The sequence below is a fragment of the Crinia signifera genome, chromosome 4 (genome assembly GCF_055691185.1).
Source record: "Crinia signifera chromosome 4, ASM5569118v1, whole genome shotgun sequence".
NCBI classification, from domain to species: domain Eukaryota; kingdom Metazoa; phylum Chordata; class Amphibia; order Anura; family Myobatrachidae; genus Crinia; species Crinia signifera.
In genome coordinates this window covers 241,935,102-241,962,429 of record NC_139220.1, presented here as the reverse complement: position 1 = coordinate 241,962,429, position 27,328 = coordinate 241,935,102, and the positions used below count along the sequence as shown (strand labels likewise).

The 27,328-nt window shown below is 45.5% G+C and overlaps 1 protein-coding gene across 2 annotated transcripts in view; it reads right to left on the bottom strand.

The window, feature by feature from the left end:
• Nucleotides 1–3,366: 3,366 nt before the first annotated feature.
• Nucleotides 3,367–27,328, bottom strand: part of LOC146075182 (aminopeptidase N-like) — a 141,298-nt gene continuing 117,336 nt past the window's right edge. Inside the window, exons 19-21 of one of the 2 annotated variants that reach the window (XM_083184152.1) lie at nucleotides 15,672–15,812; nucleotides 13,787–13,868; nucleotides 3,367–3,834 (exon numbers count right to left, since the gene is read on the bottom strand). In XM_083184152.1, the coding sequence (XP_083040278.1) occupies nucleotides 3,679–3,834; nucleotides 13,787–13,868; nucleotides 15,672–15,812 (379 nt within the window). In that variant the 3' untranslated portion in view covers nucleotides 3,367–3,678. Of the gene's footprint in view, nucleotides 3,835–13,786; nucleotides 13,869–15,671; nucleotides 15,813–26,131; nucleotides 26,281–27,328 lie in introns of those variants that run through there. The other variant, XM_083184153.1, reaches the window with a different exon arrangement.

Below are 27,328 nucleotides of genomic sequence, written 5' to 3'. Positions count from 1 at the left end.
GCATAACGCAAGACGAGTGCCCATGCAGACATGTGTAATCGGCACTCTCTTTGGGTGCAACCTTCTAAATTCAAGGGCAACTTCCCTGTGACTGCAGCTGCCAACAAGCAGGATCACTTGGAGGCGTTCCTCTGTGTTTAACAACATCACTTGGATTAAAATGAACTGTAAATAAGAAGAAATAGTGGTACTTGTGTAGTTTCACGGTGCCAGTCTGAGTCCCCTTGCGGGCTCGCTTCGCTCGCCCACACTGCGGGCTCGGATGCTCACTACGCTCGCCACGCTATCTAAAATCAACTCCATTCCAACATGGATAGTGGAGGTATGAACTATCCATGTTGACATGGAGTTAAGTTACCTTATTTTACATAGTTTGTGGCGAGCGTACAACCAGGCGCCGTGAAACTACACATGTACCGAAATTGTATGTCACTGATTTAGCCAATCTGGTTCCAGATTGAGGGGACACTCTGTATTGAGGTCTGTGATCAAGACAAGCATGGCAAACAGAAGGTGACAGGGCAAGAAAAATGATGAAACGAGGAACATAAGTATAGAAAAAGAGATGAGCTGAGACAATACCATGATACATGACATTGTATGATCAGCAATAAATGTTTAAATCGGGACTGGACACAGGGAAAAGACACAACATAAGCCAGCATTATATAGACCTGGAAATTGCTGGGATGGTTAGTGCAGGAACGATGAAGCAGAAAGAAAAGCCATGAATATAACTGTAGACCTAACACTACATTCACCATGATAACACATGAAGCACCCACTGAAGCACAGGGGCTCTAGGTTTGAAGATCTAGTAGAAACATATATTGCCACCTCTTTTCCAACCACCATGCAATCCTGCAAGTTATTTTGTCTATCTAAAGTTTTTTCCTTTTAAAGTTGGTTAAAGGAGTTCTTTGTTCATATACGGTAACAAAAAAGATTCCCCTCCTTGGTCAGCTATGATGAAGGAGGAGAGGCCACTGAGGACAACTACAGACATACAGGAGAGAGTGTGGACTGAGGCATAGAGGGCCCACCGGGAGAATGCAGTGGTAGGGGACCGTAGACCAGGGCAAATAGGTTGAACTCGATGGACTACCGTCATTTTTTCAACCAAAATTACTATATTTCTATTAGAGATGTTATCTGATTTACTCTGATTTCAAAGCAGGATCTTATTGGCTATCAACTGTCAACAACTGTCATGTGATTTGGGATAGCCAATATGATCCTGCTTTGAAATCAGAGTAAATCAGAGTAAATCAGAACCTCCACATCACTAATTACTATATTACTAAGATCATGCCTAACTTTCTATTATCATGATGGAGTAAAATTGAAGTTGTAAATACATTTCGATGGGACAGTCTTGATGTAGACTTTCACTCCAGGACCTCTGTGCTCTACTCTACTCTATAACAATAAGAAGTCCGGGGCTGGTTTCAGAATTATGGGGGACCCCTATGCTTTTTGTCCCCCGTATTTTGGAACCAGGTCCACCATTTATTTTTTTAATTATTACACACTTTTTTAAGACAGAGCCATGCACAGATCTTAATGATCTGTGCATCGTTCTGTCAAATTCGCCAGTCAAAATCTGGTCTATTTTGTTTTTGCGATTTTTGTTAACGTTTGCCAAAAATTGCACCCTATTACATTTGCAAGTTGTATACTTTAGAATTGGAAGACATCTGGATGAAAATTGAAGTGTGAGAAAAAAATCGACAGGTCAAAATGTGCGTCTTCGCGACAAAAAGTGCGATTTTTTACCACAATTTGCATCCTATTAAACGTGCGCTTGTCGTAAAATGTGCGATTTCGGATGTTTTTGCGAAAAATTAGCAAAAGTCTAAAATTCGCACTCTATTACATCTTGCCCAAGGTGTTAATCAGTTTTATTTGTACAGTTCAGAATGCATAACAATTGTCTTTAGTATTTTATGAAAATTCTCTCTTATTATTTACATGGACATGCAAAAGTATAAACAAATGTAGAATCCATTTTCCTTATTATAGGAAAATATACATCTTTTTAGGCTTTCACCTACACCAGAGATGAGGAACCTTTGGCTCTGAGCTGTTGAACTCCCCTTCCCAGCAAACCCTGCTACAGTTTTGCTCTTTGGCCATGCTAAAATTGTTGCAGGGCATGCTGGGATGTGTAGTTCAACAACAGCTGTAAGTAAAGCCATGGCGATGGGGGAGACTGGGCTGAGTGTTTTGCTTAAGCAAGATCGCTCATCACACATCGCAACACACATGTGGTGTACCTGCGAGGTGTGCTGAGTGATATGTGCTGAGTTTTGCCTATGCTTATTGGCAAAACCCCTCTATCTTCAGAGAAAAGACAGTGCAAGCACTGTCCCTGCGGGCGATGGCGACGAGCGGGACCATATATCGCCATTGCTGAGGGGCATACACACGGAGCGATCCATGCAGGGCCGGTGCAAGGCACCGGAGCGCCCCAGGCAAGTCGGGGTGGGGGCGCCCCGGTGTCTGCCACCCGGGTACCTGTCCTGCGGCGCTGTGCGTATATAAAGCTGGCGGCGGCAGTGGGGGGTCCCTGCAGTCAATAAGAAATAACGAGCGCCGGGCTATGCGGAAGCGCTTCTGTTTTGGAAACGCTGGCTGATTGGCTGAATCTCAGCCAATCAGCGTGCGCCCAGTGTTTCCAAAACAGAAGCGCTTCCGCATAGCCCGGCGGATAGCGCTCGTTATTTCTTATTGACTGCAGGGACCCCCCCCCCCCCCGCTGCCGCCAGCTTTATATACGCACAGCGCCGCAGGACAGGTACCCGGACGGCAAGGGGGGCGAAATGCCTAGATTTGCCTAGTGGTGGCGCCGGCCCTGGATCCATGCACCATTTCTAAGCAATTAAGATCACTTAGAAATGGGGCTGAAATTGTCATGTGTGTATGCCCCTTTAAAGGTTCCCCATCCCTGACCTACACTTACTACCTTGAAATATTCCCAAGCAAGCAAAGGCAGAAGACATAAAGTAGACAATTCAATTATCGGTGATAAACATTGGACTGCCTTTGGGATGGACGTAAAGGGTCACCCTGACATTGTTTCTTGGCTCAATTTCCTGCAGAAGTCAGCATGAAAATGAGTAAAGATTCCAACTGTAGTAAGTGGTAATGTGGGTATCTGGATATTGCGTTGATGTCTGGTGTCACATCGCAGAGAAATTAATTGTTGTAAAGTGTAATTTTGTACTGTTATTAGCTGCAGTAACCATTATTAAGCGACAAAGATTAGACATGAAAAATGTAGCTTTAGAGCACTTGTCCTGGATTCCTTGTTGAAAGCCTTCCTCCTTGATTATAGGAGACATTAAGACCCTTTTAAATCACACGTTTGCAAAATGTATTTATTCCATTGGAAGCAATGATACTATTTAAACCCTGAGTATAAAAAAGGCAGTTACTCATTTTGTATACATAAGTCTTTACATCTGCATGCGATACACATGTTAAAGTGGCAAAATTTGATTTCTCGCTCACTATAGAAAGGAGGATCATAAAAACCAAAGGAAGAGTAATCTGAATGAAGCGATCATATTTCATGTTCCTTCAACACAATGGTAAGGAGAATTGGTTCTTAGGAGGCACATGTTGCTTGTAAACGAGTTCTTCACAAAAGTCAGAAGGTGTTAATTCACATGTCCTTTAAGATCTTATTTTGCGTTTAAACCAATTATTTACCGTTTCCTTGTTCCCATTTACCCAGTTAATGTTTGCTTTAGTCCTCTCTATGCTTTGCTCCAAGGCTCGTGTGGCTGTGCCAAAACCTTTTTCTCCATGATCTTTTTTAAACTGTTCAAGCTGGTGAGAAAAAGAGTGGTAAGAATTCAAATAAAAGTTTCCATGGATAATTTATATCAGATGCCATTTTATAATTGCACCTCTACTGTATTACCTACAAGCAGCACTGGAAGCCATTTTGTGGATTGAACCAATATTCATTTTTTTAATTGACTAAGATCTCAAATATAAAGTATGGAATCCCGGTGGTCCAAATCCCGACGCCAAATCCCGACGCCGAAATCCCGACAAGGAACACTAACTTATTCTCCCTCTATGGGTGTCGTGGACACACACAGAGGGACAAAGTGCCGGGATTTCGGCATCAGGATTTTGACCACCGGGATTCCGACCGCCGGGAAAGTGACTACATCCCTAAAATATATGGCTCAGTGGCATACAGAAATCTGAATCAACCAGTTTTTTCCGAACTGAACCAAAACCTCGCCTGGATGTCCCGGAGAGATCCAAATCAAACCAAGTCCCAGTTCAGATCTTCCCATGGGTCAGAATTAGGATTTTAAATCCAAATTTTGGCATTCGCATTATAAAAGTTATTGTGATTTAGCTCATCAATTTTTTTTTCTTCAAAAGATTTTATTGGCAGATAACACAAAAGAAAAAAAAGAGTAACAATGTTCAGGACACAACGCCTGTATAAATAACATACAGAGCGGTTACAAATACATGTGTAAAGTTACCTCTCTCAAACTGTCTGGCAATAAAACTAAATACAACATCCGGAAATATAACGTAATGCAATCTTAGTCAAATATCTGGGTTTAGCCGGAACAAACACTAACCCAACTAGGAAAAAAGGAAATGATCAGCCTTCACATTTAAAAGGGGTTACCCGCAGCAATGACCTCCATGTTGTACCATGTAGTAAATTGGAAACACTTACGAAGTGCTTCTTTGATTGGAGCTGATAAGATACGGATGTATGGAAGCCATGTTTCAAAAACACTTTCAGTAAGTTTGTCTTTTAGCAGTGTGGCGTTAATCCAGTCCATGGAAAACAAATACTCTACTTGAGGGTCTAATAAAGCTATCAGGATGGTATCAGGTGTTATCCACTGGGAAAGAACTTTTTTTTTTGTGGCCGCTGCTAACTTGTTAAGTAAAAGGTACCCTTGCGTAAATTAATAAGATTAGATTAATAAAGTAATAAGATTTTTAGGGTATATTCCCCAAATAGACCAGGTCCTGTCGATTGTCAATGGGATATTTAGATTCATGTTACTATACCTTTGTAGATTTTGCCACAATGTCTGTACCTTTGGGCAGGACGAAAGACGCTTATTAATTTTTTTTATCAGTGATTATCAAATTGTTTTTAAATTTTTTTTTTTTTTACCAGACCAAAAATTGATTCCAAGCCAAAAACATTTGAGGGTAAACCCAAAACAGAATGATGAATTAGAACCAACACCAAAACATATTGGTTCGGGCACATCTTTATTTAGAGCATAGTAATAACTTTCCTTGTACATCCCCGAAAAATCATCTAGGCTTTTTTTAACCCATAACCATGACCATGACTCCCTTTAGAAAGAAAACTACTCTGCTAACCGCCCTAATATTAAGACAGATCTATATTTGAATGAATTGGTCATATAATTTCTTTGTTTCCAAAGATTGCTGCCCTGATCATGAATCTCCTGGCAAGACTTGTCTCCTGCCTCTACCTGTTCATGTACAGGGTCTAGATACTGTCCTAATAAAACGCAATACCTGATTTGGATATTTCATCTGGATGTATAAAATGGCTAGAACTAGAATTGCTCATTTATGTTCAGCAATCACCAATGGTGGTTGTGGTTTCTTTGATGTTAAACTATATTATTTCACTTCCCACCCAAGCCAGGCTGCTGATTGGTTCACTTCTGCCAGTCTTTCATGTTGGGTTGATTAAGAAATTCTGAACTGTAAAGTGGCCCCCTTACCCTCACTTCTTGGTATCTACCCTGTTCTTGGCCCTCAAGTATGTTCCAGTCACCAAGTTATTTGCTTTAGCTGTCATGTTTGGGACCTCTGTACTAAGTGCAACAAATTGTCTAGCAATTTATCTCCTATTACCCCAATATGGGATAATCTCAATATGTCCCTCTTCTGCTCTACTGCTTGGGTCTCCAGAGGAGTCCGGTTTGGTGTGGATGTGTTGGAGGTTGAGTGTCCAGCAGACAAAATTCTCCTTTCCTGAGGCTAATGTTTTCTATTTTCTCCAGAAATGCCATTTGTTGCCTCCGATCTGGATTATCCCACCCCCTAAATTCCGGTATGTGGTTGGAAGGTTGACGGTCACTAGATCGACCATTAATGGTCAAAAGTGATTAGGTCGACACCTGAAATTGGTAGACATACACTACTTTGAAAAGGACACAACAAGCAAATGGTCAACATATACATGGTCTACACAGCAAAAGGTTTACATAAGTGTTTAATTTTTTTTTTCTTTCAATCGACTTGTTCATACTTTACCATCCCAGTGGGCACAGAGGGAGAATAAAATAGTGTGGAGAGCGCAGCGAGCCATGTGAGGGGGCACGGTACACTTACGATGTCCATGGCAACATATGTCGACACAAAACGTGAAGAAACTCATTTCGTCCTTTTGCTGTGCCGACCATGTTTATAGCGAACATTTGCTTGTGTTGACCTTGCGTAATTGTCGACCATTTTCAATTGTCGGCTTAATCACTCTCGACCATTAGTGGGCCACCTAGTGACTGTTGACCTAGACATTGTCTATCATTGGATCTGAAATCCTGAATTCCTTTGAGTCCCTTGTCTTTGTGCTTGTCTCAGAAGAACCATCTACTCCACACTGCCATTTCCAGTGGAAGGAAGATCTCCCCCCCCCTCCCCTCCCCCAAAGAGCACACCAGGGAGCGCATGTAAATACATAATAAATATGTGAATTGTGGTAAAAATCGCATGTTTTTCCATGATCAAAAATCTCTTCCAGATATTTTCACATTGAAAACATACAAAATCGCAAAACACACACCTAACATGACTAAAGAACAGACCTACTTCTAGCAGGCCAATTTGACATAAGCATGCACAGATCAAAGTGAGATTTGTGCATGCTTCTTGTGTAAAAGTGTCAAATGAGAGCTGCTCCATCTGCATATTAATTTCCCCCTTAATTGCTAACCCACAGTCCCCTCTTTTATATCTCCCCTTTGAGTCTTTAGACAAATGTGAGGATAAATCCTCAATGGAGCTAGATGTACTTTAGCATCACACTCGACCACTGCCTCTCTTTCTGATAGAACGTGGCACTTAGCTGCGATGAAGACAGTTTGGGGGAAATTTACTAATATGGATTCGTAGAAAAAAGGTGTATTCGTAGGGAGAAATACACCTTTTTTTTACGAATTTGTATTTTCGGGATTTTCTATCCCCAAAATACAACAATTCGTAGTCCTAGGGATGGAACATTCGTATTTGTATTTACAAATACGAATGTCTACACCATCGTTAGGATACGACAGAAATCACCATTCAAAAGAATGGTGGTTCCTGATTTACTAAGCAGCCGTATAGAAAATACGTCTGCTTTTGTCCACGAAAATATAGCAGAAAAATAGAACACCATTTTCCTGTTGTATTCTCGTTTTAGCCTGCACGGATCAGTCAGATCCGTGCAGGCTGCCTGGTAAAAATAAATAAAATAAAATAAATAAAAAAACGGCGTGGGGTCCCCCCCCCACAGCCGAAACCAGCACCAGGCTGACAGAGCCTGGAGCCGGTAATTAAAAATCAGGGAACCCGACAAATAGGGGTTCCCTGATTTTTAACAACCAGCCCCAGGCTCCTGCTCTGGGGCTGGTTCCCAAAATACGGGGGACAAAATGACTAGGGGTCCCCAGTATTTTAAGAACCAGCCCCAGGCAAAACCAGCCAGCAGGGTAATGCCACAGCCGGGGGGAGACTTTTTATGCAAGTCCCGGGGGGGCCAAAGCATTCATCCCTACCGACCAGTTAGCCTGGCCAGGGGCCCTGGAGGAGTGGGGACCCCCCCCAATAAAGGGGTCCCCCCCTCCAGGACTTACCTGACCAGGCTGAAGCCTGGTGCTGTCCCCGATGCCCCTGGGCGGTGGGCATCGGGCTGATTCAAGTGTAAAAAAAAGATTAAACTATTGTTTTTTACTGTGGCACTACAAGTGCCAGCAAGCTGGGCATTAAAGGGCCCGCTGGCACTTGTAGTTCCACAGTGAAAAAAATAGTACACAAAACACACTGACACAAATTTTAAATAAAAGTTTAATACACACATCACACACACACTGATACTTACCTATCTTGATCCCGTCGGTAGGTCGCTGGCTCCGGTGTCGGCGGCTCCGGGGTCGGCGGCTCCGGGGTCGGCGTACTGTCTGAAGAAAATCCATGGTGGACCTGTGGAAGGAAATCCTACTCACCAGGTCCTCCATGGATGGTCTTGTGTCTTCTGTCTTCTTTTCCAGGGCTTATTTCTTTATCTTCTTTCTTCTTCTTTACCCTGCCGGGCTCCCGGGACTTTCAGAGCTTCAGAGATGTTTCCTCCTCTGGACTAAGAATGAATTCTAGCCAATCAGGAGCCAGTAAAGTCGGCTCCTGATTGGCTAGAATTCATTCTTAGTCCAGACGTCGAGGAGGAAACATCTCTGAAGCTCTGAAAGTCCCGGGAGCCCGGCAGCGTAAAGAAGAAGAAAGAAGAAAGATAAAGAAATAAGCCCTGGAAAAGAAGACAGAAGACACAAGACCTTCCATGGAGGACCTGGTGAGTAGGATTTCCTTCCACAGGTCCACCATGGATTTTCTTCAGAATGGACGCCGACACCGGAGACGCCGACACCGGAGCCAGCGACCTACCGACGGGATCAAGATAGGTAAGTTTCAGTGTGTGTGTGATGTGTGTATTAAACTTTTATTTAAAATTTGTGTCAGTGTGTTTTGTGTACTATTTTTTTAACTGTGGAACAACAAGTGCCAGCGGGCCCTTTAATGCCCAGCAGGCTGGGACTTGTGGTTCTCCAAGTCCCAGCTTGCTGGGGAGGCTTGCTGGCACTTGTAGTGCCACAGTAAAAAACAATAGTTTAATCGGTACTTGTTTCCTAGCACGGCCACACCGATTCAGATCGGGGTGGTCGTGTCGGAAAAATCGGGTCGATCGCATCGCATGCGATTTGGTCGCATGCGATGCGATCGACGCGACCGACCGATTTTTGACCCGATTTTTTTCATTGAATCCAATGTAAATTGGGTCCCTGGGACCCAATTTTACATTGGATTCAATGAAAAAAATTCCCAACCCCCCCAAATTTAAGCGCGTTAACCCCAGCCCACGATAGACGCCAACCCGAAGCGTGGCGAGCGCAGCGAGGCCGCGAGGGGCGGCGGTACGCGTCCTCCGACCTTTTCATGCCCTACTATCCACATCGGCGTGGAGTGAGAATAGAATAGTGTGGCGAGCGCAGCGAGCCACCGAGCCCGAAGCGTGGCGAGCGCAGCGAGCCCCGCGAGGGGACGCGGATACCTTCACAGGTAAACGCGTCCCTTCGCGGGCTTCACAGGTGTCCGCGTCGCCACGGACACCTGTGAAGCCCGCAAGGGGACGCGTATAACTGTGAAGGTATCCGCGTCCCCTCGCGGGGCTCGCTGCGCTCGCCACGCTTCGGGCTCGGTGGCTCGCTGCGCTCGCCACACTATTCTATTCTCACTCCACGCCGACGTGGATAGTAGGGCATGAAAAGGTCGGAGGACGCGTACCGCCGCCCCTCGCGGGCTCGCTGCGCTCGCCACGCTTCGGGTTGGCGTCTATCGTGGGGTGACGACGGGGACATCTATAATGTGAAATGGGTCATATTGGCCCATTTCACATTTTTTCACATTTTTACAGCATTTCAATGTTAAAAAATATTTTAACATTGAAGCCTATGCAAAAATCGGGTGCATCGCGTCGCATCGCGTCGGGACCAATGTTAATGGTCCCGACCGACGCGATGCCCCCGATATTTTACCTTTCCCGACAAGATTTCAATGTTAAAATATTTTTTAACATTGAAGCCTATGGAAATATCGGGGGCATCGCGGCGGTCGCGTCGGGACCTATGTTAATGGTCCCGACCGACGCGATGCCCCCGATATTGTCTCCTAGCCGGCAAAATGGACCTGATTTCAAAAGAAATCGGGTCCATCGGGGGTAATCGTGTCCCTTAAGTAAGGGACACGATTACTTAAGATTGTGGCCGTGCTAGGAAACAAGTACCGTTTAATCTTTTTTTTACACTTGAATCAGCCCAATGCCCACCGCCCATGGGCATCGGGGACAGCACCAGGCTTCAGCCTGGTCAGGTTAGTCCTGGAGGGGGGGACCCCTTCATTGGGGGGGTCCCCACTCCCCCAGGGCCCCTGGCCAGGCTGACTGGTCGGTAGGGATGAATGCTTTGGCCGGGGGGACTTGTATAAAAAGTCTCCCCCCGGCTGTGGCATTACCCTGCTGGCTGGTTTTGCCTGCGGCTGGTTCTTAAAATACGGGGGACCCCTACTCATTTTGTCCCCCGTATTTTGGGAACCAGCCCCAGAGCAGGAGCCTGGGGCTGGTTGTTAAAAATCAGGGAACCCCTATTTGTCGGGTTCCCTGATTTTTAATTACCGGCTCCAGGCTCTGTCAGCCTGGTGCTGGTTTCGGCTGTGGGGGGGACCCCACGCTGTTTTTTTTAAATATTTATTTTTCTATTTTTTTTTTACACTCTGCAGCCTGCACGGATCTGACTGATCCGTGCAGACTGCTAGAAAAATTCGTATTAGCGGCCGTATATATGGCCAGCTAATACGAATGAATACGACATCGGAGGGTTACAAAGCAGTCGTATATGACTGCTTTGTAAATGACCCTCCGGAACACGACTTTGCATACGACTGAAACAGTCGTATGCAGTCGTAGGGAAAATACTAATATGAAAAACTAGGTTTTTCATATTAGTAAATTTCCCCCTTTACTTCAATTTCAGACTCCAATGCTTAGCAGAGCATTCCAGTAACTGCCATACTGCACAGAGGGCATTCCAGTAATTGCCATATTGCAAAGATAGCATTTCCAGTAACTGCCATACTGCACAGAGAGCATTTCCAGTAACTGCCATACTGCACAGAGAGCATTCCAGTAACTGCCATACTGCACAGAGAGCATGCCAGTAACTGCTGCAATACACAGAGAGCATTCCAGTAACTGCCACACTGCACAGGAGGCATGCCAGTAACTGCCATACTGCACAGAGAGCATTCCAGTAACTGCCATACTGCACAGAGAGCATTCCAGTAACTGCCATACTGCACAGAGAGCATTCCAGTAACTGCCATACTGCACAGACAACTTTCCAGTAACTGCCATACTACACAAAGAGCATGCCAGTAACTGCTGCAAAACACAGAGCATTCCAGTAACTGCCACACTGCACAGAGGGCATGTCAGCAACTGCTGCAATACACAGAGAGCATTCCTGTAACTGCCAAACTGCACAGAGGGCATGCCAGTAACTGCCATACTGCACAGAGAGCATTCCAGTAACTGCCAAACTGCACAGAAGACATGCCAGTAACTGCCATAATTCATAAAGAGTATCCAATCACCTGCCGTATCACACAGATAGCACAGATATAGGGCCTGATTCACATGCACTGTCTAGGCAGCGTACACTTGCTGCCTAGCAAGTGGGTAAGAATTGCACGCCGCCCGGCAAATGCACCCCCCGCGCGCACTGCCCGCGAGGGGATGAGTTCACTAAAACATCCCCTCACATGCGGCCGCTAGCAGGAGAAATCATTTGATGGTCGCACACCATTGAATGATTTCTCCTGCCTTTGGTAATAAAAGTCAGTCTAAACGGACTTCTAGTACAGCTGCCGATCTTCGAAGATGGGGCGGGTGCTGACGTCATGTGACCTCAGCCTCCCGCCGGAGCAGGGAACGTCAGAACAGCATTCCCAAGCTTACCATTTTCATGGGGACACCCATAAAACACTGGCCATTCCCTTGATGATGACCTCCCTCCCTCCCCTACCCGTGCCAGGTGAGTGTGATACTCGCCGAAGGCATTCGCACAGAGGGTCTGCACATGCGCAAATACGCACATGTGCAGACCTCACACCATTGGAGTGGGGACAAATTTTGCCCCTTCTGATCAGGCCTGAATTAGGCCCATAGTACATTGAGCACAAGGTGTGTTGGGACTTGTGCTTCCTCATTGGTAGCTGGACATAGTCATGTCCGTTACATTGATACAGAACTCACATAACTCCCAGGACACATAGCTGCGGTTGCAAATTTGGTGATATGCAATGCACCTGGAACAGAAAGGATGGGATAATCTGACCAAGAGGTGTTGGAGAGACAGGCAGGAGCCACCTGAGAGCAGGTGCCACATTGGCTAGCAACATCTTAGCACATGGCAGTTGTGTGCTGTCAGCGCTGATGTTGTAGCCATGCTGAGACCAGCACTTTTAGACCTGGGCAGTCAGTATGTACAGGGGCAAATGCAGGAATTATACTGGGGGTGTTTTAAAGACAGATTGGAGCATTAAGGGGGGGGGGGTGGTATGTTAGAGACTGATGTGACCGTTATATGATGGGTACTTTATACAATACCCCATAAGTATGTGGGTGCCACTGATGCTGAAAGGGCGCATGTAGTGAAGGACACCGGTGGGCAGTGAGAAGATCTGCATTCAGCATACCGGTGGTTTGAATGTCAGTGTTTATAATACTGACACCAGCATCCCAACTACTTCCAGGAGACTGACATCAATGAGGATGCCGGTGCCAGAATCCCAACTGGTGGGATGTTGAACGTAAGGGGGGAATGGTAGGTTTAGACATTAGGAGGGCCATTGGGTTATACTGTGGGGAAGGTTAGGGTTAGGTTGAGGCTGGGAGGTGGGTGGTTAGGGTTAGGCTGTGTGTGGGCGGTGGGGTACAACTAGCGGGAAATGCCAGCATCTGTATTCTAAACGTCGGCATCCCCACTATAGGTCATCTGTTTGTATCCCAGTGAGAGGGGTGTAGACTGTCAGAATAGCATATTTCCCCTAATGGATCACTCTAAATGCAGAGACTATGCCCACGCAGTTCAGACTTCCCCCTTATGAACTGTCACTACCTCTGCCTGATACAGTAGCTGTGGACTGCTGAACACATACTCCTAACAGCCATAGGATACAGTGCATTAAACAAGGTTATTGTGCTTTAGTGGGCGAGGCTTAAACTCCTGGTCGCAGCTGGCGGCTCCAAAGAAAAACATTTTTTAGTCTGCAGATACGGATGGTTTCCATCCAGGAGGTTGATAAACAAGTTCAGCGTGCTGCAGCTGTCCCGGCATCCGTCTTTCAGATGAGACATCCTTCTTATTTTTTTTTTTTGCAGTGTTGTTCAGTGGCTCCCTCCAGTGATTGATGCCCTAGGCAATTATTCTGCAATCTTTGTGATTTTTTTTATATTCTGTTTTTATCACTGTTTTTCTCCCTTACCATGTACTACTTGTTTTCTTTTTATGCTGTTGAGGCTACAAGGTCTTTTTGCCTTTGGAGCTTTCGCGCGGTATGTCCTACAAGCATATTACATACGGATGTGAAGTCTTTTTTATATGTGAATAAGCACGCTAGTATATTCTGGCATTGTCTGGTTATGTCTTTTTTTTCATGTTTGCTAACCAACTCTGTTACATAATGTACAGTCCTGGAATTTGGAAATTATTGTATGTATCACGCTACTGAATCATTAATAAAAATATATTTAAAAAAACGATATATGTTTTAAAAAAACAAAATAGCACTTAAGTTTGTACTAGGGATCTAATAAGGCTGAATGTTACCTCAGCTTAGAAAATGTTGGCCCCCATAATGGGTATGTGATAGATCTACTTTAGTCACTGGTGTATTTCCTCCTGGCCAGGATTGGTCATTACCCCAGCAATAAGTTACTTACCTGCTGCAGTTCAAATGCAGTGGAAAATCTTCCTGTCACTCCTTTAATTAGATAACTAAACAAGAAAGAGGATTCTCCATATCTATGAAAGAAAATACAAAGTATCAGTATCCATACAACTATATTTAGCCTTTATCTGATAGAAATGATGAGGTCTGGTACTTTTTTCATTGTCATCTTACTTTGCTAGCCTTGCTGGATTTACCTGCCATAGTTTTGTCCAACAGTCAAGGTGCCCACACACGGTGCATTTTGGCCTTGTGATGCGATGCGTGCTTCCGCGCACATCACATCGCAAAGTACAAAAAATATGTGCAGCACGTACTTTTGTACTAGATCGTATCGCATTTAGTTTAAAACGCATACATTTTTAACTAGATGCAATGCGATCTAGTACAAAATGCACAATGCACATCGCACCATGTGTGGGCACCTTTAGTCTTTCTCATTAGAGAAAATGGGCCTAAATTGATAACGCTAAGCAATTTATCACTAATTTGTAATACAAAAATGTGTTTAGTCAACTTTCCGGTATCTTTCAAGGCAAATACTGCAATTTGTGATAATGCCGTCAGCAGCACTCAGTAGCTACCTCCTGCCCATTATATTAATAATGAGTAGTGTCTGTGATTTACCACTCATTGAGATGGTCTAAACTCGTCAGCTAATCCTGGCATGCAGGTGCATCAGTGAGTGGTAATGTCCCAATGAGGAGCCAGCACAGGGGTGGATTTGGAACTAAAAGTGGCCATGGAAAAATTTCTAGAAGTGGCCTCACGTGAGCGGCACCAAATCAAATGTACTGTAGGTGGAGCCAACACCAAAATAGGCAGGATCAGTACACCTGGGTACCAGCCAATACTAGCTGTTGGTTTCAACATGCATGGTATTCTGGTGTCCCCATGTCACATAGTACCCCACATCCCCATTGAGACTGAACACAGACCTCAAACCTCATAATCCCCAAATATCAGAAATATCCCCACCCCTCCCACAGTGGAGCCCAGAAACAACCCAGTAAGTGTTACACAACCAGATAGCACCCACATCTGTCCCTTTTTCTGATGTCACAGATATAGATGGACGCCCTAGTTAGATGAATATTTGCAGAGTTGTGTACTTTGCTTTGTAAACCGCCAAAATTATGTGGGAGACAATGGCTGACAATGGTGTGTAGGTCTACTGGTAATATTTCCAGTGAGGCCAATGGCCAATACACCCCTGAGCCGGCATCCCGAACATTACCCACAATGCAGTCATGCAGGTCTGTGGTGTCCTGGAGTCCGGGTGCTGAGGACGAGCCGTCTTCAGCCTGTCTGCTGTCTTGCCAGTCTCACAAACATTATTTGCATGTGGTGGCTGCTGTGACCTCCCACTGATCCTCTTTGTCATCACTCATCAACATCCACACCAAAAAAATCTAATTGGAGGCCCATTTATCATTCAATATTTGCGTCTAAATCCCAGAAAAAAGCCATTTTCAGGGGTTAGCCGCAAATATTAAGTATCACCCCAATGTATGTAGGAGGGACCGCAGCAGGAATCTCCGATCCCTGCTGCGATCCCTCCTGTACCGATGCCGGCTGCCTCCCCCATAGGTTTCTATTGGCGAAGGAAAAGCTTGCCGAAGGCTCTCGCACTTGGGCCTGCACATGCGCATTAGGGACTATGCGCATGTGCGGACCTCCACCATCAACCAGGGTACGAATTCGGACCTGCTGTGAGCAGGTCTGGATTGGCCCCATAGTGGTGATACATAAAATGACACACAGTGTATTTTCTACATAATTTTATGTAAAACTGCCTTAGTAAATTGAAAATGATAGAATAATTAATTAGGACAGAATATTTAATTAAGACTGCCCATAAAAAAGCAGGCACTTACCGATTGAAGAGTAGTGGCCATTTGGCTCTTACAAAATCCCAGGCAAGACTTTGGCCTATCACATTGTTAGCAACATAGATAATTGTGATAACAGACTCTTGCCAACGAATTTTACGTGGATCCAAGGTATATTCCAGGAGCCTGTAAAAAAATGAAAAACAACTTATCATCTCAACTAGGCAAACAGCTTTTGTGGCATACTTTGCTATAAACTATTATTGGTACTTGTTTCCTAGCACGGCCACACCGATTTCCATCGGGGTGGTCGTGTCAGAAAAATCGCGTCGGTCGCATCGCATGCGATGCGACCGACGCAATTTTTTAATTGAATGAAATTTGAATAGGGTCCCTGGGACCCGATTTTACATTACATTCAATGTACACCCCCAATTTTACACCCTCAATGCCACCCCACGATTGACGTGCCTTTTCATTCCCCTACTATCCACGTCGGCGTGAAGTTGAGAATATAAAGTGTGGCGAGCGCAGCGAGCCCGAAGCGTGGCGAGCGGACGCGTATTACTTCACAGGTATACGCGTCCGCTCGCCCCGCTTCGGGCTCGGTGGCTCGCTGCACTCACCACACTTTATATTCTCAACTCCACGCCGACGTGGATAGTAGGGGAATGAAAAGGTCGGAGGACGCGCACCGCCGCCCCTCACGGACTCGCTGCGCTCGCCACGCTTCGGGTTCGCGTCAATCGTGGGGTGACGACGGGGCCATATACAATGTGAAATGGGTCATATTGGCCCATTTCACATTGTTTCCTATGTGAGATGGACTTAATCAAGTCCATCTCATCTTGTGCCATTATAATGGCACAAGACCGACGCGATGCTCCCGATTTCAATGTTAATAATTAATTTAACATTGAAGCCTATGGGGGAATCGCGGGCATCGTGTCGGCCGCGACCGAGGCGATTTAAGCTTTGACGGCTAAATGGACCTGATTTCAAAGGAAATCGGGTCCATCGCGGGCATCGTGTACCTTAACTTTAAGGTACACGATGCCCGCTATTGTGGCCGTACTAGGAAACAAGTACCAAAAAATATATAAAAAAACAATAGTTAAGGTTTTGTGCATGGCAGTGGGGTAGTGCTGCAGATTCAAATATCTGCTGATGATGACAATGATTAATGGTGCAGAACTTTCTTGCAGCATGGAGCAGAGTTGAACTGACAGGGGAAGACACAAACCAGAATTTTTTGGTTTTAAGGGTCTTGGAGGACATCGGCCGGAAACATCACCTGGATACACATGATCCCAGCGTGAGTTTCATGATATTTAAACCATTTTACTTTTTTCACAAGGTGATCACTATGTGCATTTAAATTTAACCACAAGGTGGCGTTGTTCACCAACTAATTTTCCATGCACAAGCATCTATAATAATAATAATAATAATAATAATCTCCCCACAAAGTCACCTAATTACCTCTCTTTGGTCAAATGGTAACATACTCTCCGTTTCACTTCCCTCATGTCTGAACTGCGCTATTGAGACGGACAGAGAGGAACGAGGGAGACCCTTTCAAGAGAGAGACACTGCTACATGTGAATTTCTCACTATTTGCTGGTACGCATAATATAAAAGGCCATACCACTTTGCACATCTACTTTCCCGTCCTACGGAAATTAGGACAACTTTGATGACCTCTGGCGACACAGCACAAACTCTGGAGTGTTTCTTATAGTTTTATTATGTTGTTGTTAATGTCACGAATTTACATGTTTTACTACTGTCACACCTAACACTAAATACTGGTATAACACGAAGTGAGTGTAAGCGCTAACTGTGCACCATAGACCACACATATATATATATATATATATATATATATATATATAAAACGTAGTAACAAATGATGGGGCACTCACCGGATTTTGCTTGCAGAAGCGATTTTTAATCACATACCGATAATAACACCATTGTGTGACAGTGGGTACACTGTCACACAATGGTGTTATTATCGGTATGTGATTAAAAATCGCTTCTGCAAGCAAAATCCGGTGAGTGCCCCATCATTTGTTACTACGTTGTATACTGAAGATACCTGGATTACAGGGACTCTTTTTGGACTGGCACCCTGGTTGATGTCCCATATTGTGGAGAGTGCTGTCCATACGGGTTGGATTATATATATATATATATATATATATATATATATAGATAGGGGGAGCGATTCGGCACTCTATCCTCCAAAGTTCACCAGACCCCGGGTGCTCGAGACAAATATGTAACAGCTTGAGGGAAGACTCGTCACTCCAAGGGATTTTTCAAAAATGGTATATTTGAAGCAAATAGTACAAATACCAGGTGCACAAGTACAAGTAGCCAACGTTTCAATACATGAGTATTGTTTTCAAGGCGCCAAGTGCCCTATTCAACTGAACAACAATGAATACACAGCCCGCACGGCGGCGGGACCACATACATATACTCACCAGCTCAGCCAGGGCCAATACCTCACGCCGGCTGCACGACACGCACCGTCTCCCTCCGGAGAACGGGGCGCCTCCTACTGACGTCATCGCGTGCCCGCTGCTAGGCAACGCAGCGGGACACAACGCGTCACCAGCGTGGGGCGAGCCCACCAGTGCTGCGGCCAATGGGACCAAAGCTGGCATGATAATGTAAACAAACAGCGTGCAGAAATATAACGATAAACAGTGCATAATGTAAATAGACAGCGATGCCAATAATAATGATGACAGGGCTGCTGAGGACAAGACGCTGAAAAAACATAAGAAAAAGAGGAAAACGAAAAATTAAATCAAAGAAAAATACTCCAGTTTAGTCTATCATTGAGACCATACGGTTTTACAGTCTGCAACTTATGGATCCATTTAGATTCCAATTTTAAGAGTTGACCATCACGATCACCCCCCCTCAAGGATGCAGGGATATGATCTATAAGGATGAATTTAATGTCAGACACTTCATGATTCGCCTCCAGACAATGACCCTTATTCAGATCGGCACGGTACGGCCCGCGTGCGGCCGTACCGCCGATGTTTGTGGTCTGCACATGCGCAGAGGTCATTCTGCGCATGTGCAGCCCCCTTCGCCGCAGACGGATTTCGTCCGCCGCAAAGGGGGCGGATAGGGGCGTGAGGGGCTTCATCCCCTCATTTCCCTATGTGTACGCCCCGCGTTTCATGGGCGTTCCCATGCAAACGCGGGGCGTATGCATGGTAATGAGGGCATGACGCCCTCATTACCATGACATGGGGGCGGAAAGCTGACGTCGCCGGATGTCAGCTTTCAGCCCCCATACAAGCTACCACACGGACGATTGTCCGTGTGGTCTCAGCTTGCGGGAGCTGCCGCGGCGTGCGGCCCTGCCTTCGATGGTCGACGACCATCGAATGCAGGGGGCAGCTCCCACCATGGTGGAGGCGTACGCCTCCACCATTTTTGTGCGGATCGCCAGCCGTCCGTGTACGGACGGCCGTGGCGATCCGTCGGGTGGGCGGCCCTTGGTTTGTGCGGTCGGAGCCCCGTGTGCGGCTCTGACCGCACCAACCAGAATAAGGGCCAATGCCTGGCCACCGGTTGGTCAGATTTTTTACTGAGCTTGGCACTGTTGATGGCAGACCGATGTAAAGCCATACGTTCTCTTGCGGTGCGAATAGTCTTGCCCACGTAACATAACTTGCATGGGCAGAAAAGCAAGTAGATAACGTGGGTGGTCTGGCATGATAACACGTGGCGGATTTTAAACATTTTATCATTATGAGGATGCTTGAAGGTCTTGCATACGACCAGATTTTTACAGGTAGTGCACTTAATGCACCGGTAGCACCCCGGGGCTTTACGTAAGAAGGTGGAAGTACTGGTGGAATCAAAGCCGGTGATGTCCGTGCGCATAACATGGTCTTTAATGTTACGCCCCCTGGTGTAACAAGCCATGAGTACAGGCTACTCACGTCCATAGTAACCAGTACGGTGTCATTAGGGATAGACTCGATTTCAAGTAAGCGATGTAAAAAGGCAGTGGTGTCACGAATGAAGGTAGGTTGAACTTGGATGTGGGGCTGTAAAATAATATCCAAAAATTTAGAGATGGGCTGGTAAAGAGACTTGTTTATTTTACAGCCCCACATCCAAGTTCAACCTACCTTCATTCGTGACACCACTGGCTTTTTACATCGCTTACTTGAAATCGAGTCTATCCCTAATGACACCGTACTGGTTACTATGGACGTGAGTAGCCTGTACACGTCCATCCCCCAACAAGCAGGGGTGGCAGCAGTGGCAGAATTTATGAGGCACCTTAACATCTGTGACTTGGATCACTCACTATTTCTTGCTCTCTTAACGTTAACTTTGGAACGTAACTACTTCCTATTTGACGGACATTTCTATCAGCAGACCAGCGGGTGTGCTATGGGGAGCCCCGTGGCCCCTAGCCTAGCTAACATCTATATGTTCAAAGAAGAACATAAAAAAATTCTTGGATGTCCCTGCTTTTAACCAACATATACTAACGTATGTCCGTTTCATTGACGACATATTCTTTATGTGGACTGGTCCTGTTGCATATCTGACTGAATATGTCACCAACATTAATTCCAGTCCTTCTCCCATAAAATATACCATCAATGTGCAGGAAAAGTGTATTAACTTTTTGGATGTTTTGGTGAAACTGGATGGAGGCCACATCAGCACAGAAGTCTACTACAAACCAACGGATCGGAATATGCTACTCTTATCATCTAGCCATCACCCACCACCCCTTAAAAAGGGTTTACCGAAATCACAACTGATGCGGGTTGCTCGCATCTCCAGTTCTCCAGATGCAGCCACCGATAGCACCAACCGAGTGGTACAGCGGTTTGCGCACATGAGGTCTCTTAGGCAGACCCAATCCGAGATCCTGGCTACACCCAGAACAACCCTCCTGCAGCCAAACATCAAACCACTAACCCAAATCTTACCGTGGAAACAACTATACTTCCAGCCCGGTGGTGCAAAGAGCCACAAATGCTTTATGGCCTATAGTTAAGTCTGATAGGTCTTTGTCTGGACTCCAACAGCTCAAACCCATGGCTTGTTACACCAGGGGGCGTAACATTAAAGACCATGTTATGTGCACGGACATCACCGGCTTTGATTCCACCAGTACTTCCACCTTCTTACGTAAAGCCCCGGGGTGCTACCGGTGCATTAAGTGCACTACCTGTAAAAATCTGGTCGTATGCAAGACCTTCAAGCATCCTCATAATGATAAAATGTTTAAAATCCGCCACGTGTTATCATGCCAGACCACCCACGTTATCTACTTGCTTTTCTGCCCATGCAAGTTATGTTACGTGGGCAAGACTATTCGCACCGCAAGAGAACGTATGGCTTTACATCGGTCTGCCATCAACAGTGCCAAGCTCAGTAAAAAATCTGACCAACCGGTGGCCAGGCATTGTCTGGAGGCGAATCATGAAGTGTCTGACATTAAATTCATCCTCATAGATCATATCCCTGCATCCTTGAGGGGGGGTGATCGTGATGGTCAACTCTTAAAATTGGAATCTAAATGGATCCATAAGTTGCAGACTGTAAAACCGTATGGTCTCAATGATAGACTAAACTGGAGTATTTTTCTTTGATTTCATTTTTCGTTTTCCTCTTTTTCTTATGTTTTTTCAGCGTCTTGTCCTCAGCAGCCCTGTCATCATTATTATTGGCATCGCTGTCTATTTACATTATGCACTGTTTATCGTTATATTTCTGCACGCTGTTTGTTTACATTATCATGCCAGCTTTGGTCCCATTGGCCGCAGCACTGGTGGGCTCGCCCCACGCTGGTGACGCGTTGTGTCCCGCTGCGTTGCCTAGCAGCGGGCACGCGATGACGTCAGTAGGAGGCGCCCCGTTCTCCGGAGGGAGACGGTGCGTGTCGTGCAGCCGGCGTGAGGTATTGGCCCTGGCTGAGCTGGTGAGTATATGTATGTGGTCCCGCCGCCGTGCGGGCTGTGTATTCATTGTTGTTCAGTTGAATAGGGCACTTGGCGCCTTGAAAACAATACTCATGTATTGAAACGTCGGCTACTTGTACTTGTGCACCTGGTATTTGTACTATTTGCTTCAAATATACCATTTTTGAAAAATCCCTTGGAGTGACGAGTCTTCCCTCAAGCTATATATATATATATATATATATATATATATATATATATATATATATATATAACAAGCAGTGTACCGAGGTACTCAGGCGGCACTCACAGGGCTTACAAGCGGTCACAAAAAACTGCAGACTACACCGGCAGTTGGTGCTGACGTTTCGATAATTTAATATCTTTATCAAAGACAATAAGACATGATTCCACACTTACCTATATAGGAGAGAAAGATCACCCGTGTCTGCATCTTTCTCTCCTATATAGGTAAGTGTGGAATCATGTCTTATTGTCTTTGATAAAGATATTAAATTATCGAAACGTCAGCACCAACTGCCGGTGTAGTCTGCAGTTTTTTGTGACCGCTTGTAAGCCCTGTGAGTGCCGCCTGAGTACCTCGGTACACTGCTTGTTGTATTACCATATGGAAGGCACCGAGGCCATTGGATTGTAAGGAGGAGTGCCGGATCCCCTAAAACCCTGTTATATATATATATATATATATATATATATATATATATATATATATATATATATAGTCCAGCAAAGCTCTGGCACTCCCTGCTTACTGATACTTTACTGCTCCGGTGCCTTCCCATAGCTGCACTGGTATCCACACAGTACGGCCGAATACAAGTCCCCAGCGGCGGCACTCAGAAAGAAACAATACACATGCCAGCTTAACACCTACGTTTCAAATGTACATATTTGCACGTTACCCTGATGAAAAATGTGCAAATACATTTGAAACGTTGCCGTTAAGCTGGCATGTGTATTGTTTCTCTTTCTGAGTGCCACCGCTGGAGACTTATATATATATATATATATATATATATATATATATATATATATATATTTAGACCTCTAAATTCAGACGTCGACATTCTTTAAGCTTGTCGACGTGAACAGCTATCTTAACTATTCAAGTTGCCATTTAGGGGCTTGGAAAAATAACATTCCCTATTCGCAGTTTCTTCATCTAAAAAGGAACTGCTCTGATCCTCTGTTATTTGAGGAACAAGCGAAGATCTATGTCGACAGATTTGAAAAAAGGGGTTATCCCAACAGAATAGTACAAGGGGCTCTTCAAAGATCTAGAGCCTTAGACCGCAAACAACTTTTGGAGACTACCGTAGAAGGTACAACATCCTCTACTCCAGGGGTCGGGAACCAATGGCTCGCGAGCCAGGTGTGGCTCTTTTGATGATTGCATATGGCTCGCAGACTGCCTGATTTTTTATCCCCTTTCTATGAGGATACGCGGCTGACATCGGGGGAATGGATTGAGCCGTCAGCGCGGCGGCGGGGGGGGGGGATGTGGGTGGAAGAGCTGATACGCCGCAGTGTGTACTGTAGGCTCTTCCAGCTACATCCCACACCCGCCGTGCTGACAGGCTGCCCGCCGCGCTGATAGGCTCCCCACCTCTGCTGACACGTGGGGAATCACTGCGCGCCACACGGGTGCTGGAGGCTTTTGGACACTGACGGTGAGTGTAACTTACAGCAGTAAGTTTGTGCTGGGGCATTCTGTGCACTTCTATTATACTGCTGGGGGCATTATGTGTGGTATACTGCTGGGGGCATTATGTGTGGTATACTGCTGGGGGCATTATGTGTGGTATACTGCTGGGGGCATCATGTGTGGTATACTGCTGGGGGCATTATGTGTGGTATATTGCTGGGGGCATTCTGTGCACTTCTATTATACTGCTGGGGGCATTATGTGTGGTATACTGCTGGGGGCATTATGTGTGGTATACTGCTGGGGGCATTATGTGTGGTATACTGCTGGGGGCATCATGTGTGGTATACTGCTGGGGGCATTATGTGTGGTATATTGCTGGGGGCATTCTGTGCACTTCTATTATACTGCTGGGGGCATTATGTGTGTGTTATACTGCTGGGGGCATTATCTGTGGTATACTGCTGGGGGCATTATGTGTGTGTTATACTGCTGGGGGCATTATGTGTGGTATACTGCTGGGGGCATTATGTGTGGTATACTGCTGGGGGCATTATGTGTGGTATACTGCTGGGGGCATTATGTGGGGTATACTGCTGGGGGCATTATGTGTGTTATACTGCTCGCATTAATGGTGAGTATTATAACAACATTATTTAAAAGAATAAATTCAGAGGCGTTTTATACTGACATTTACTTGAATTCACTTTTAAAATATATTATATGGCTCTCACTGAAATAAATTTCCAAATATTTTGCTTTCATGGCTCTCTTAGTAAAAAAGGTTCCTGACCCCTGCTCTACTCCCTATGGAACACCAGATCCATCTGCAACAAACTTCCTGCCATCCATGACTTATTCATCTCTAGCGCATTCCACCTCCTTGCTATCACTGAGACCTGGCTCTCCACCTCTGATTCTGTCTCTCCAGCTGCTCTCTCCCACGGTGGCCTCTCTTTCTCTCACACCCCCAGGCCTGATGGTCACCAAGGTGGCGGCGTGGGTTTTCTCCTCTCAGCCTCCTGCACCTACAGTGTCATTTACCCTGAACCATCTCTCCTCTTCTCCTCCTTTGAGTCTCACTCCATCTGTCTGTACTACCCCTACCACCTCTGTGTAGCTGCAATCTACCGTCCCCTTGGCCCTATCTCCCAATTTCTTGACAACTTCGCTGCCTGGCTTCCACACTTCCTCTCCTCTGACCTACCTTCTGTCATTCTTGGTGACTTTAATATCCCCTTGGATAATCCCACTGATCCTGGCACCTCCAAACTCCTCTCTCTGCTCCTCTCTTGGCCTATCTCAGTGGACTACCTCTCCCACCCACATCCAAGGACACTCCCTCGATCTCATCTTCTCTCGCTCTTACTCCCTTATTGACTACACTATCTCGGGTTTTCCTCTTTCTGACCATTACCTCATCTCCTTCTCCCTCACTGCTTCCCCCTCTTCCACCCCCCCTCACAAGCGCATTGTCTCTCGGCATAACGTAAACACACTTGATATTGCTGCCTTCTCAGACACGCTGTGTCCTCTTCTCGCCCCAATCGCCGCCATGTCATGCCGAACCTCGCCGCCTCCCTCTATAACGACACCCTATCTTAGGCATTGGACTCTGCCTGCCCTCCCTCCTCTATCCCCCTTCGATGCTCCAACCCCCAACCAACGCTTCCTGAAACTAAACATGGCTAAAACTGAACTTCTAATCTTCCATCCCCCAAACATCCCCTCTTCTCCCACTATCTCCATCAGCATTGGTGAAACCGAGATCACCTCCACCGACCAAACGAGCTGCCTTGGTGTCATCATTGACTCCTTTCACCCCCCACATTCATGCTCTCACACTCTCTCCACTGACTCGACCAAAATTCTCATTCACTCATTCACTCTCTTGTCATCTCCCGCCTTGACTACTGCAACGTCCTTCTCTCTGGGCTACCTCTCGCCCGCCTCGCCCCTCTCCAATCCATTCTTAACACTGCTGCTAGGCTCATCTTCCTCTCCCGCCGCTCTACCTCCGCCTCCCTCCTCTGTCTATCTCTTTACTGGCTCCCCATTCCTTTCCGAGTTCTCTTTAAACTCCTCACCACCACCTACAAGGCTCTCTCCTCCACCGCTCCTTACCTCTCTTCACTGATCTCTATCCACACTCCCTCCCGTCCTCTTCGCTCCGCCACCGACCGCCAACTGACCTCTCACCTAATCACCTCCTCCCACTCCTGTGTCCAAGACTTCTCTCGCGCTGCCCCCCTGCACTGGAACAACCTCCCGCCACCCATCAGGCTTTCTGATTCCCTTACCTCCTTCAAACACTCCCTCAAAACCCAATTCTTCCGACTAGCCTATCCTTCCTCCTCCTAACCTCTTTTGCTCCTCCTATCATGCCTACCCTACCCCTCCATCCATTCCCATCCATTCCCATCCATTCCTACTTATCCTATTGTTTTTCATTCGTCCACCCACCTCTTTTTAGTCTGTTACCTCTTATGAGAAGGGCCCTCCTTCCTCACGTACTCACCCTACCTCTTTACCTCACCTGTGCTCCTACCCTGTACTTCCCTTCCTCTACTTCATCTTCAGTCTCCTCGACAATTTTGACACCTACTTCAGAACTGATGCTGATTTTAGTTCTACCAGCTATACCCCTATTTATGCTGTATTTTATCAACACGCCCTGTACGTTACCTTGTAATTTGTTTTTTGTTTGCTATGTACGGCACTCTGGACACTTTGTGGCGCCTTATAAATAAACGTAATAATCTAATGATACCTTTTTTATTACACAGTATAACACCCACGAAAAGGAATTAAATAGTATTCTAAGGAAACATTGGAACGTATTAAAGTTGGATCCAGTCTTGGCAGACCATATTCCGAATGCACCTAAAATGGTATACAGACGTGCCAAAACTTTGAAGTCCATGGTTTCTAAGAGCCAACTAGAACCCTTGAATGAGAGACCGTCGGGCAATACTTTTCTTAGTGTCCAAGGTTCCTTTCCATAAAATAGATGTAAGGTCTGCCCCTGTATGAAGAAGGGAGCAAACATTGATGGTACAGATCACAAGGTTGCAAAATTTATTAACTGCAACTATACGTTTGTGGTCTATCTATTGGTTTGCGGGTGCGGGCTAAAGTATATAGGGAAGACCAAGAGATGCTTAAAGGTCAGCATCTTAGAACACATCCGCAATATCAAACATGGCATTTTGAACCACAGCGTTTCCAGACATTTTAAAGAGGTTCATAATAGTGACCCTTCGAGTTTAACCTTTAAAGGTATATAACTAGTCCAGCCTAGTAAAAGAGGAGGTGATCACAAAAAATTATTTTTTTTATGTATATGTAGTATCGAGCTTCTAGAGTTGTCCGCTAGGGGCAAATAATCACTTCTTGAATGATCAACTAAGGATTCATTTTGCATTGCAATATTGTATCTGATGCCATCAATCTGTTACTCTTTATAGGCAATACATATATAGATATACATTTTTTGGCATGACTATACTCCTTATATAATAGGGTTTGTTTTCCCTAAAAAACACATATGGTATAGATATTTTAAATACTGTATATGCTGCATTAATTGTCTATACTGTGTAAATGTATTTTTTATGTATGTTTTATATAAGTGTTGATTTAATATGTCTGTTCATGTAAAAAGCTGCTTATGGTCATCTATATACGGATATAGGACATTTTGGTATTATACAAGCACGGACCCTTTAGTCCGTTTTAAAAGTCCCTGGTTGGAATGTGCTAAGAACTCTGGCTATAGCACGAGTTGAGGCATTATGCCCTATCCCCTCCGTACTAGTTAGTAATGGGAGTGCCCTGGTCCGGCCTTTCTTGATTGACAGCTCCGGCACTACATATGTTCAACTCACACGCGTAGTAGCCACGCCTTCTGATGCAGTCTTATGATGAAAAGTCTTATGATGGCCTACGACGTGCATCTCCAGCTGATCTCTCTCCTGCCTCCGGCGGTCCGTGACGTCCCAGTCAGCAGCAGAGCAATCCAGCGTTGCGGCATTCTGTTGGACGTGTCCGGTTATCCGTCTTGGATGAGTGTG